At 35.3% G+C, this 14,064-nt stretch overlaps 1 protein-coding gene across 8 annotated transcripts in view; it reads left to right on the forward strand.

The window, feature by feature from the left end:
- Positions 1-10,712, forward strand: part of atp8a1 (ATPase phospholipid transporting 8A1) — a 332,891-nt gene extending 322,179 nt beyond the window's left edge. For all 8 annotated transcript variants that reach the window (XM_087281952.1, XM_087281950.1, XM_087281956.1 and 5 more), the window contains one exon: positions 7,514-10,712. In XM_087281952.1, the coding sequence (XP_087138078.1) occupies positions 7,514-7,611 (98 nt within the window). In that variant the 3' untranslated portion in view covers positions 7,612-10,712. The remainder of the gene's footprint in view (positions 1-7,513) is intronic.
- Positions 10,713-14,064: the final 3,352 nt, after the last annotated feature.

The following is a 14,064-nucleotide window of genomic DNA, read 5'->3' on the forward strand; positions in this document are numbered from 1 at the left end:
TTTGTTCTTATTAGTTGTATTGACTGTAAATTTATCTTTCAATTAGGGATGCACTGAAATTAAAACTCTTGCAAAGACGCTTGACCAAAAACAAAAATGCTTTGTAATAATATTTTATTAAATATTATCAAGATTAAAAATAAGTAATTTTATTCTGAGGTGAAAAGAATCAACATTTTATTGACAGTGAACCGAGCCAAGAGACCAAAAACAAAAATATTTTGTTATTATATTATTTATAAATAATAAATAAAGTAATTTTGTAAGAATTTGACTCGGTTATTATTATTATGATTGAGGGAAAAAATTGACAAAGATTTTAATGACCGAAAATTGAGACTGAAAGCAAAAAAATGCTTTGCAATAATAATTTATTATTTTATTAAATAATATCAAGTAATTTTGTAAGAATTTAACTCAATAATTATGATTTGAAAAAAAGACATTTTATTGAAAGTACAATTTTATTGGCCGTGAACCAAGTCAAGAGACCGAAAACAAAAATGCTTTGTAATAATAATTTAGTATTTAATAAATATTATCAAGATTATAATAAGTTATTTTTATTCTGAATTAAAAAAAACACATTTTATCGACTAAAATTTTATTAACAGAGAACCGAGTAAGGAGACTGAAAACAAAAATGCTTAGTAATTATATTGTTTATTAAAATAATAAATTAAGCAATTTTGTAAGAATTTAACTTAATAATAATTAAGTAGTTTGTATAATAAATAGTTTGGAAAAAAACTGACAGTCAAACTTTATTGACAAAAAACTCAAGTCAAGAGACCAAAAACAAAAATGCTTTGTATAAATAATTTAGTATTTTATTAAAATTATTAAGATTAATAATATAATAATTTTATTCTGAATTTTAAGAACACAATTTATTGAAAATACAATTTTATTGACAGCATACCAAGCAGTCTTAAAATAAAAACGCTTTGTAATAATAATTTAATATTTTATTAAATAATATCAGGTAATTTTGCAAGATTTTAACTTGATAATAGTTATTATGATGATTAAAAAAACACATTTTATTGACGGTAAAATTTTATTGACTGAGGAGTGAGTCAAAAGTATGAAAACAAAAATCCTATGTGATAATATTATTTAATAAAATAATAAATTAAGTCATTTTGTAAGAATTGAACTCAAAAATAATTGTGATTGGGGGAAAAAAATTGACCATCAAATTTTATTGAAAGAAAACTGAGTCAAGAGACCGAAAACAGAAAAGCTTTTTAATACTAATTTATTATTTTCTTAAATCATATCAAAATTAATAATACAAGTAATCTGAATTTAAAAAAACACATTTTATTTACAGTAAAATTTTATTGACAGCAAACCAAGTCAAGAGACCAAAAACAAAAATGCTTTATAATAATAATTTATTATTTTATTAAATCATATCAAGTAATTTTGTAATATTCTAACTCGATAATATTTATTAAGATAAAAAAACACATTTTATTGACTGTAAAATTTTATTGGCCGTGAACCAAGTCAGGAGACCGAAAATATGACAATTGCTTCGTAATTGTTTTATTTAATAAAATAATAAATAAATTAATTTTGTAAGAATTTAACTGAATAATAATTATTATGTTTAGGAAAAAAAAAATTGACATTTAAATGTTTTTGACAGAAAAGAGACCAAGTCAAGAGACCAAAAACAACAATGCTTTGTAATAATAATTTTGTGTATTAATAAATAATATCAAGTAATTTTGTAAAAACTTTACTCAATAATAATTATTAGGATAAAAAAACATAATTAACTAAGCATTAATTAATACATTATAGTGCATAAACACTCAAAACCTATCAAAACATATTTAAATTAGGTGATCGACACCCCTTTAATGTTGAACTGAATTTAGAAAAAAGTCACCTGCATCTTGAATGGCCTGGTGATGAGAAAATGAACAAGAAATGTTCTGATTTGATTGATCTATCCCTTTAAAATGACGAGTTTGAATAGATGTTACTTATTTTAATAGATTTAGTTCTGTTAATAGATTATTTAGTCTAAATCAAAGCACAGTAGATTTTTATTTTTTAATTTTGCTGTCAGATATCGTCTTCAGTAACCATATTTGAGGAAATGATCAGCATGGTGAATTGTCAGACCTGATGACATTCCCAGCGTTGTCACAGATTTGTTTTCTGTTTTCAGGCCACACACACTGCCAGAGCCTCTTGCCAGTTTCCCCACACACACATACACATTTGACTTTTGTTGTTTATTTCTGTAAGCAAGCGTCAGGATGTCCTGCATACTCATGTCATTGACCACAGACAACAGCCCTCCTTTAATCTGCACCAATACAAATATTTTCCACCGTTTTGGTCCCATTAGTCTGTATGTAGGTCATAGCGAAAGCTTATTAAGACAGACACACAACAACAGGACACTCCGAATGATCTGGACAGTGTTGAATCTACTTATATATGATAATACACACAATACTCCATACATGTTTGAACTATTTTATTAGGCAGTGCCTTATAATCATGCTTATTTGTCTTTTTACACTTGTGCACTGTTCAAATTTACTCCCCTTTTGGTATTTTAGGGATGAAAACCACTGAATCCACTGAATTCAACTTCTGCAAAAATACATCAGATTTAATATTATTTTTGCAGAAATCTGTTGATCAACCCCAGTCCTGATCAAAACTACTAAATTGTTTAGAAAATTCCAGGATTTTCACTCTTTAATTGCCAAATTCACAAATGAGGTCACTGATTTGGTGAAAAAACACACAAAATGATGTATTTTCAATGTAAAAGTCATTGTGGACTGGATTTTTTTTAACCTTTCTCATACTCTTGGACATGTGAACGATTAGTAACAACATTGGCTTTGATGCATTGTTAGACTTTTTCTTTTTCTTCCTAATTTACTGTTGGTGGCCCCATTGATTTCCATTATAACCACATTTGATGGTGTATAAATACAGTCTTTAGCCCCTTTCACACATACAAACCTTTCCGGAAAATTGCCGGCAATTTTCCGGAAAGGTTGTATGTGTGAACAGGTCCTTTTTGAAAATACCGGTAAATTTGTTCTGGCTATTTTCCGGAAAGAGAAGTTGTAACATTACTGGCAATTTGCCGGAATGCTGCGCTGTGTGAATGCAGAAGGAAGATTGCCGTAATAAGCGCGTGCACGTCTAGAACGTGCTGACGTGAGACGTCTGCTTTAGCCAATCACAACAGTCAGACGCATTTACGTCTGCGCGGTTTATGAGAATAAAAGCCTTTGAATATTTTTCCAGACACATTCAGCTGCTAGAAGTTAGTCAGATCACGTTTGTATGTTCTTCTTAATGCCAACTGTGTAAATAATCATCGATGAGATGCTTATGATAAGCCGTTGTTTGTGTACCTTCAAGCTTTGCGTGTGCCTGTGAAACAGCCTGTGAGCGCCTGCACACGCACATATTATGAACATCTCGACCTGCGAAAGTGATCCTGCGAAAGTTGTTCACAATATTGATCATCCACAGAGTTTTAGAATTTAGTCAAATGTTTACAAACACAAGCGCAGCCGTTTAAAGCTCATTTGTGGTGAATGATGTCAGAATTTACCGGTATTTTGGAATGGATGTGTGAATGCTCTTTTCTGGAAAATTTCTGTAACGTCCTCGCCTGTGTGAACAGCGCTATTTTCAATATACCAGTAAAGTCTTTCCGGAAATTTTCCAGATATTTACCGGTATCACTGTGTGAAAGGGGCATTTGTTTTTGTTTACTCCATGTAGTCCTGAGAGCTGAGATGCATATTTAGATTTTCTCATACACATCAATATAAGTGTGTAAAGGTCACTCTCAATCTCACAGACACAAATATCCACACTTTAATTTGCTGTTATACTACATATAAAATCCAGAAACACAGGCCGGGTCTGAACCGCCTACTACTCAGTAGCTACTGCATTTGAGTTTAAACGTACTACTCGGCTGTTAGAAAAGTGTGTTCTATATCGTATGAATGTGAAAAATATGAATGGAATTCGGACGTACTACATCCGCCATTTTGTCATGGTCACGTGACTTACCTGCGTCAGTTGCGTCCAGGGCCGGCGCGTCCATAGAGGCGACCTAGGCGGCCACCTAGGGCGGCAGTATAGAGAGGCCGGCATCTGCGACACCTCCCTTACCACCCGCGTCCTCAATTATGTCCGCGACACCTCCCTCAACATTGGCGTCCTCAAATATATTCGCGCATAAACGACAGAATAGAGAGGGTGGCGTCAGCGACACCTCCATCAGCACCCGCGTGTCCTCAGTTATATCCGCGCATAGGGCGGCAGAATTGAGGTCTGCGACACCCCCGCGTCCTCAGTCATATCCGCGCATAGTGCGGCAGTATAGAGAGCGCAGAGTCCGCGACACCTCCCTCCCTCAGCACCCGCGCGTCCTCAGTTATATCCTTGCATAGTGCGCTGGAAAAGAGGTCCGCGACACCTCACTTCATTTTCATAACCGGTCACTTTCGTTTACACATTGGGGTTGAGGGCGGCATGATCATACTCTGCCTAGAGCGGCAGTTCAGCTTGCTCCGGCCCTGATTGTGTCGCTTGACTCCTATTCATGAAGTCTCTCGCGGGGCATCAAGGGATATCGCAGCATGCATGGGATGCGCACTTCAAAATCTCGCCGGAACTAGTAAGTCATCCGGATACTTCTCGCATACTGATATTTGAATTCTATGAATTCTGGCATACTACTCGGCTCGCATACTAATTTTAAGCCCAATCTCAATTCTCAATTCTACCCCTTAGCCCCTTACCCCTACCCCTTGTTTTGTGCATGCCTGTGAAGGGGTAGAGGTGTCCCAATTCTCTTTAGCTTGAAGGGGTAGAGCTAAGGCCAAGGGGTATACACCCCTTCAAACCAAGATTTTTTTAGGACCACACACGAGCCCAAGGGGTTAGAAAAATTTCTCAGAATACACCATCCACAGCTGCACCCGGAAGTAAGGAGATCCACAAATTAGTATTTTTTTGTCATTATTACTAATTTTTACAACAAACACGTTTTAATATATTTATAACCACGTTTGGGTTTTACCGTCAAAATTTTACAAAAAAATGCTAAATTAAAAAAGGCACATTTTGTGATCAATAATCCCTAATAATAACTTCTGTACTGCAGTCCCACAACATTCTGACACTTGACTCTTGAATACCCTGTCAGAAGAGTCTAGCGGCTGTCAATGGGCTTTTTACAGTGTCTGCTATGATGTTAATGTTGCTGTTTACATAGATAAATATGGCCACTGTGTAAATGCACAGTACAGTTACAATCTTATTGTCACATTAGATCGTTATGATGGCATAATATATATGCCTTCAGTGATTTCCTGACAATACCACAGCAGTCGCGATTGTCTGATCTCACTCTGATGTGTGCAGGTGCTGTAGTGCTGTCCCAATTCTTATGGGTAAATTTTGAAGCTGTTTCCAAGGGGAAGAGGTAGGGGTACAAAAATAGAATTAAGATTGGGCCTTAGCGTTCTGTATAGTATGGAAGTATGCGGTTTCGGATGCAGCCTAGGCTTTTTTTTTTTTTGCACAGGCCTATTTAAAGGTTTAATGGTGCCCGACTAATAATTAACAGTAAAAAATTACCAATTCTACCTCTTACCAACAGGAAAAACCTCCAACAATCAAAAATGCATGATTATATGGTGGCATGGTTTTGCAGTAAACAAAATGTGGTTATAATGGAAGTCAATGGGGCAAAAACTGTCACCAATAGTAAATTTGAGAAAAAATTTAATGAAAATAAATTAAAAACAATGCATCAAAGGCAATGCTGTTTCACATGTCCGAGACTGTAATAAAAGGAAAAAATCCAGTCCACAATTACTTTTTATATTGAAAATATGTCATTTTGGGTTTTTTTCTTTCAGCAAATCAGTGACATCATTTGTGAATTGGGTAATTAAAGAGTTAAAATCCTGTCATTTTCTAAACAATTTAGTATTTTTGATGAGGACTGAGGTTGATCAACAGATTTATGCAAATTAAAACGGAAAAAAATGTTTATCTGATGCATTTTTACAGCAGTTTAAATTAGGGCAGGGGTGTCCAGGCTCAGTCCTGGAGGGCAGATGTCCTTCAAAGTTTAGCTCCAACCCCAATCAGACACACCTGGGCTAGTTTATAAAGCTCTAAGCTTTATAGAAACATCCTTGCAGGTGTGTTGAGGCAAGTTGGATCTAAAATCTGCAGGACAACGGCCCTCCAAGACCGAGTTTGGACACCCCTTATTTAGGGGGTGTTTTCATCCTTAACATAACTAAGGCCGCATTTACACTGCACTGTTCCAGTGACTCAATTCAGATTTATTTCTCCTATGTGGCACAGATCAGATATGGCCCACGTACGTGTAAGCAGGAACAAATCACATGGGTTCCAATTTACTCAAATCAGATTCAAGCCTTGTTCATATGTGGTAATTTATCCGATATGAATCAGATCTGCGTTCTCGTGTCTGCAGTGTAAGCAGGTAGATTTTCACCTGTCAATGCGAATCGTGTGTCATGAAAAACCATAGCGAATAACGTCAAGTCTGATGCTTTCATTTCAGAACAGACTTCAGCAGAGTCCCAAACCTTAAATCTCATACACGAGGACTTAAACAGCTTTCATAATGTCATATTGAGCAGGTATCAGATCATCTTAATGAGAGCGAGAGAGCACAATATCTGCCACATAACCAAGATAAACTAATATAAAACTAGTGCATCGCTACATCAGTTGCATAAATCACGCCATGGTCATTACATTAAGATGCCTAAAGGTTTCAAAAAGCCTATATATCAAAAGAAGATGGACAAATGAGAACCTTTCTGTCATAAACTATCGTAAAACAGCTGGTCAAAGCTGCGAACAGATTACATACGGAAATAGAGAAAAGAGCACTCTTTAATTATCAGCTGTTAGTCAGCGCCTGCTGTTTTTTTTTTTTTTTTTGCTCGTTGCGCCTTTGCCGTGTGCTATGTAAATGCAGATGATCTGATAGGAGTCATGTTTAAAAGATGATGTAAGCAGGTTCTCAAAAAATCAAATACAGTCACAAAATCGAAATTGGCCATCAAGATCTGCAGTTTATATGCAGCCTAAAAGGCAGCAAATTTGCCCAGAGTGTATCGTTGAGTTTTTTTTTGTTTTTGTTTTTTTTTTAGATCAAAGCATTTTCTAAAAATAAGATTTATCACCAAAAGTCATTCTGCTAGCTGAAACACAGAAAACATGATGACCAAATTAAGACTCAAAATCACCTCAGAGTGGTTTTAACATTCCCATCAGCACATAAGGGTTCATTTAAAATAAGTTTGTTTTATTTTCAAGTGGACACTCTGGTTTTGTGTCTATAATTTAAGGTTATTTTTCCCATCTCATGGATATTTATATTTTGCTTGATGTTTTGATCTGATTGTACGATTGTTAGTTTGATTGTTTCCTCTGTTTGTGCTGTTTCCAGACGGATACGCTTTCTCCCAGGACGAGAACGGAGTGCTGTCCCAGTCTGAGGTCATCAGGGCATACGACACCACCAAACAGCGGACCAACGAGTGGTGAGATCGGCCTCTGACTCCGCCTCCTCCCAGCGCTCAACTTTTAAAAGGCCCAACCGAGAGCCGAAGCCTGGCAGTTTCACTTTGGCCAACCTGGGGGCTTCTGGGTAACAACCGATACAAAAAAAACGGTGTTGGACGGTGAACGCGAGCACTGTGCTAGGTATATTTTTGGGCCGGCCTGCGGCAGTTTGGTTTCTGGTCTGTCAAAATGGAGGAGAAAAGCAGAAAGAATTGACTCTTGTCTCTCCTCCGCCATTCCTTCGGCCAAAAAAAAAATGTGGTGTTGATGAAGGGTTTTTGTTTGTTTGTTTTGTTTTTGACTGTGACTTCTTAATCATTAATGACACCCCCCTGTTGTTTTCTTTTTTATTTTGTTTGTGGCATAAACGCATCCCAGATCACCCGATCCAAAGAACATGATGAATGCGGTTCCTGTTTTAAAAGAGAAAATGTGGTTAGAAATCGTAACTAGATGTTAGCTGGTTGTTTTTACACTCCTTAAATGCTCTCTGCACTACTTTAATTCAGTTTTTGTTAGTCTAATCTATCAAAGCCTTACATTTGTTGTTGCCTTCAGCCATTAGTGTTTGTTTAGTTTCTTGCTTCGGCATTTTTTTGTATTTTTAGTTCTGTTTTTGTTTTGTTTTGTTTTGGTTGTTTCATCAATTTAGGTTTGTTTTAGTCTTTTTGTTTAATTCTTTTCATGCTGTATTTGTTTTTGATCACGTTTTTTTTCTTCTGTTTGTTTAATTTGTTTAGTTTGTTGCTTTTGTTTTAGTTTAGTTTTGTTTTAGTTTTTATTTAGTCTTTGTTTTTTTGTGTTGTTTCTGTTTTGAATTTAGCTTCTGTTGTTTTTCATGTTTTGTGTTTTTTTTTTTTACTCATTGTTTATTTTAGATGTTTTGTTTGTTTATTTACTTTTTGTGTGTTTGCTTGTTTGTTTTGTTTGTTTTTTACTTTATTTTGTCTTGTATGTTTATTTTAGATTGTTTAATGGCTCTTTTTGTATGTTTAAATTTAGCTTTGTTTTTTCATGTTCCGTGTTTTAGTTTGTTTTTGACTGTTTATTTACTTTTGTTTTGTTTGTTTATTTAAGATGTTTTGTTTGTTTAATGTTTTTATGTTTGTTCATTTGTTTTATTTTAGTTTTTGTTTTGAATTTAGCTTTTTTTTCATAATTGTGTTTTTGTTTGTTTTTTACTCTTTAGTTGGTTCTTGTTTTGTGCTTTGTTTGTTTTGACTTTTTACCTTTGTTTTGTTTGTTTAATTACTTTTTGTATGTTAGTTTGTTTGTTTTTTAAATTTGCTTTGTTTCTTTTTTATGTTTTGTGATTTTGTTTGTTTTTGACTAGTTAGCTTTGTTTTGTTTTTTATTTTTTGTTTTTTAGATGTTTGGTTTGTGTAATGGCTTTTTTGTATATTTGTTTGTTTTTTTTTTTGTTTTTTGCTTTAAATTTAACTTTTTTATGTTTTGTGTTTTTGTTTGTTTTTGACCTTATTTAGCTTTGTTTTGTTTGTTTGTTTTAAATGTTTTGTTTGTTTATAGGCTTTATTTTAGTTTTTTTGTGTGTTTGAATTTAGATTTCTGTTGTTTTTTATTATTATTATTATCATTATTATTTAGTTAGTTTTCCAATCAGTCAGTTTTTCGTGCCTGATTCTACACAACTCATAGCTTGCATGTACAGTATCTGCCTTTTAGTGTTTTGTTTTTTTTTTTTGTCTTGTCTTTTTACGCAATCTGGCAACAATTTGACCGCTTATTTGAACATGTTTCTGCATTCCACATCTTACACGGCTGCAATGATCACAAAGGTGCCTAACAGGAACTTTTTATTTTTTCCCACCCTCTCTCCTCAGTGAGATGGATAGTATTTTAGAAACTCTAGCTATAGCACGCTTACACATTAGACCAAAACAACGATGCATCAGGCTGCTTTTAAAGCTCAGCTCAGCCCCGTTTATGCGTCCGGCTCATCGTCAGAGGGTTTTAGATGAGAACCACATGGTTTATTTGACGCAGAACCGACGAAGTGTGAATCCCTCAAACATAAGTGCCATTAGCGTAGAGCAGGAACGGAGGATTTCGCCAGACCCACACAGTATCGACACAACTTTTGTCTCTATATAGTTATTTTGTGAATTTGTATTTTTATATTGGACTCCGTGTGACTTTTTTGGACTGATCTGCTTCGTAATGACGGCGTCGTTCCTCTTTTTCGTTTTGTGGTTGAGAAAGTGGTCGTGGTTCATGAGCTTCTGTCTTACTAGCGCTCGTTTCTTTGATGGTGGAGTTTGTGTGTTGGTTTTCTCCCCGTGGGAGAGCACGTTTTGTATTGTGTGTCTGCGCAGTGTGTGTCGTCTGCATGTGCATGTGTTGCGTGTGTGCGCGTGTGACTGCGTTGAATGTTCATTTGTATGCACAGTGTCCAGCTAACTATATTTGAATGGATGTGTGTGTGTGTGTGTTTGGCTGTGCTTGTTTTGTTCGTCTGCACGACTCCAGGTAAACTAACGGTGAGCTGTATGCTGATGCATGGCCCCGGTGTGTGTGAGAGAGTGTGCGTATGTGTGAGAAGCTCTGCTAAAGCTCGACTGGAGATGTTGCACAATGCACTCTTTATCTTTTATGTGCTGAGTATATCTAGTTGAGATCAGTTGCAGTATTATTTATCTGAATGGATGTACTGTGCGTGTTCTTCCTTTAGTTTCAGATCTCTTGTTTGACAGGCTTACTGTGCATTTGGTTCCTGAAGCTGTGCTTTTGGCCGAGTGTCATCCAACTTGTAGACACTGGACATACGAGGTGACGTTGGTTAAAGGCGGCTCGGACTGTTGCTTTCTAAAATCCCGTCTGATTGCATGAATGGAAAAGTCGTCTGGGTTTTTCGGCCTAAATGTTAATTGTACGCTCTAGTGTTGGTCACTTTAAAGAATGAAGATGCACTTTTCTATGGTTTCTCTATTGGGTGTTTGATTTGATTGGGTTTCGTTTATGTCTTTTTGGTTAAATGATTGTTTAGCATGTTGGAACTGCAAACTTTTAAGTGTTTTGTCTTTTAACTGCCATGAAGGACTACTGAAATAAACTTTACAACTCAAGCTGGACTTTCTCTCGTTATTTGTTGTATCAAGGAATTGCTCAAACAAATTCAAATTTGCATTTAATTGAAGTAGTATAATGCATCTATACTACAATACAATATATAAAGCATCTTAGGGGATCTGAGATGTACAATGGAAAATATAATGGAAGGTGCAATAGACGTTTTCAATGTTTTGTGACTTTGATTGTTCCTCTTATAACTTTTAATGGTGAAACCTTTGAAAATGTGACTTATTGACATTCTGCATAATTTTGTGCAACCCAGGCTCTTTTTGAAAACGGACCCCTTTATATTTTTCTTGAGATCCCGAAATACATCCCATGAGGTACATTTTTTTCGCAAACAGACCCACCCTCCCCCTTCCCTAAACCCAACCAATAGTGTTTTCAAAATCACAGATTGACCCACCCACTCACCCCCTTCCCCAAACCCAACCAACAGTTTTCAAAAGCAATCCAGAAATAGAAAAGCCCTCGCCTGATTTTTACCACATTCTCACCCTGTTATTTACTTCTTTATTTAATTTTTTTGGATTCTGTTTTTGTCTTACCCACTTTTTGGACTCGAACCCTGTCATCCTGTCCAACTTCTCTCTGCATCTTAAGTCCGCCGATGCACATGGCGAGCTACTGGACAAACTGGCAACAGCAGGAAAACCATCCATATTGAGGTAAGCTGGTAAGCGCGTTAAAGGGAATACATCTACCGTCCTGTAGCGTTTGTTTTAAAGACGAAATGAATCCATATGTTCCTCTAGCTACATAATTTGCCATCTCCAGAAATGGATATAGGGGTAAGTTTTCACAATGAGCCTATGTTGGTTTTTTGATCAGTTGACTGAGATGGTGTTGATTTTACAGTACAAAAACCTATTAAAAAACTACCCGTATTTTTTTCTGTTTATTTTTGGACTTATTTCTAACTTTTTTATTTACAATATTTATTTTTAAACAATATATTGGGTAAGACTTTATTTTGATGGTCCCTATTGCATATTTTGTTAACTAACCGTTGCATTGCATTTGCATTTACTTCTCATTTGAGTAACAGTAGACTGTCTGCTTGATTTCTGCTGATGCTGCTCCTTCAACAGACATTTAACTGACTATAAGAAACTTTGCAAGTACATGTCAACTTACACTAACCCTAACCTAACAGTCTACTTATAATCTAATGAGAATTAGTTGACATGTAGATGCATTGTAACTTAAATTCAACAAACAGACCATCAAAATAAAGTGATACTATATATTGTTTAAAACTACTGAAATGTCGAGAATGTTTAATTAGGTTGTGTGTGTGTGTGTGTGTGTGTGTGTGTGTGTGTGTGTGTGTGTGTGTGTGTGTGTGTGTGTGTGTGTGTGTGTGTGTGTGTGTGTGTGTGTGTGTGTGTGTGTGTGTGTGTGTCCTCCAAATACAGCTTCTGCAGACACTGTGTGATGTTCTTAATGTTTATAGTGTTTTTGCAGCAGATGGGACGCGAGTCACTTTCTGCATGTCCAAAACCAAAAGCTTCAGTAAAAGCAGAATGACCTCGATGTGCGAAAGTCTTTCCATTTTCGGCAATTGAACCAAGGACCTTTATTTTAAAATTGGCATTTCTATTACTCATTTCTCATGCAACACATTAAAATGTGCCTTAACTGATAACTAGGCCCACACGGAATCTGCGCGCACAGATTTCCGCAGATTTTTAGCCTATCATTAATTCTGTTTATTTACTAGTTTAGTAAATGTGTAAATCTGAATTTATTCAGTTTTTATTCAGTAATTTATTACTTTTTATTTCATATATTAAAGTTTTAGTAATGATACTCTGCTGGATACTCCCAAAATAGTTCCGCAGAAATCCGCAGATTTTTACCAAAATTCTCCGCAGAAATAGCAAAAAACGTCCGCAGATTCCGTCTGGCCCTGCTGAAAACCCAGCTCTTGACGATTCTGATCTCACAGAAAAACAATGAAATATTAATAATGATTTTATTGTGCTCTCTATATTCTTTATTTTTTAAGCTTTTCAATGCACATCATATTTAATGCATGTCTATGTATAGTAAGCATAGCACAACAGAATACATGTTCCATGTTAAACTCATAGACTGTAAAAGATATGGACGTAGTCTCAGTGTCATCACCCATAGGTTTCTGAAGAGCGCAAAAGAAGCTACAAGTAGGCACGGCCAACCAGCGCCCCATTTACTTCCTACCTGCGACTCGTTTGTGTTCTGACCACATGTGCTCGGTTGTACACTCTATCAATAAAGTGTTTAGTCTTTAAAAAACACTGCTGTAATACATTGAGCCACTAAACATTGTTCTTATGATGTTTTTCTTCAGGAGGAAAGCACAAATTACTTTCAGATACTTTTCAGCTTACTCCCTTTGCAGACTTAATACAACTTAATATAAACAAAACGGATGAGTTATAAAAATGTTCACCCCCTCACAGTTGTCATGAAGGGTAATATTAGCTATATGAACCAAAATCGTTCTTTGTATCAGGCTGTAAACACCTTTTTTCTGCTGTAAAGTTGGCCAATTTAACAGTGGGCTCAATAGAAATCTGCTCTATTATGGAGACAGGAGTAGCAGAATTTCAATGAATTGCAGTTTCGGTTACTTCTGTAATTGCTTCACGAGCGAGAGCGGGAGGTTGCCTCTTGGTTAAACTGTATTGTCAATTAATTATCTTGTAAATATTAGAATAATTAAGTTCAGTGTTTCCATCTTATTCTCAATATAGGCTGTTCTTTATATGTCAAGTGTTTAATTAGCTTCATTAAAAGTGAACATGATTAAACTCCAGACGTCTCATCTGACCATATAGATGCAGAATTTGACAGTTCTACACGTTTACACGCTCACTGACTTTCACAAAGCTCAATGTGTTGTTTGTGTTTTTACATGTCTTAAATCAGCATTACAGGTTTTAAAGGTATGATCACTTTTTATGGTCACACTTTACAATAAGGTTCATTAGTTAATGTTAATTAATGCATTTACTGACATGAACAAACAATGAACAATACATTTACTACTGTATTTGTTCATGTTAGTTAACGTTAGTTTATGAAAATACAGTAGTTCATTGTTAGTTCATGTTAACTCATGGTGCATTAACTAATGTTAACAAGCATGGACTTGAATGTTAATAATGCATTAGTAAATGTTCAATAATGATTAATAAATGCTGTACATGTGTTGTTCATGATTAGTTAATGTTAGTAAATGCATTAACTAATGAAGCTCATTGTTTTGTGCTTGATTAAAAAAAGAGCTGCTAATAGAAGCTTAATATTTGTTTTACCAGTCAAACTTTATTGTAATGTACAATTTATGTTATTAAC

This window comes from Danio rerio, chromosome 14, assembly GCF_052040795.2.
Source record: "Danio rerio strain M-AB ecotype USA chromosome 14, GRCz13ab, whole genome shotgun sequence".
Classification (NCBI taxonomy): Eukaryota; Metazoa; Chordata; class Actinopteri; order Cypriniformes; family Danionidae; genus Danio; species Danio rerio.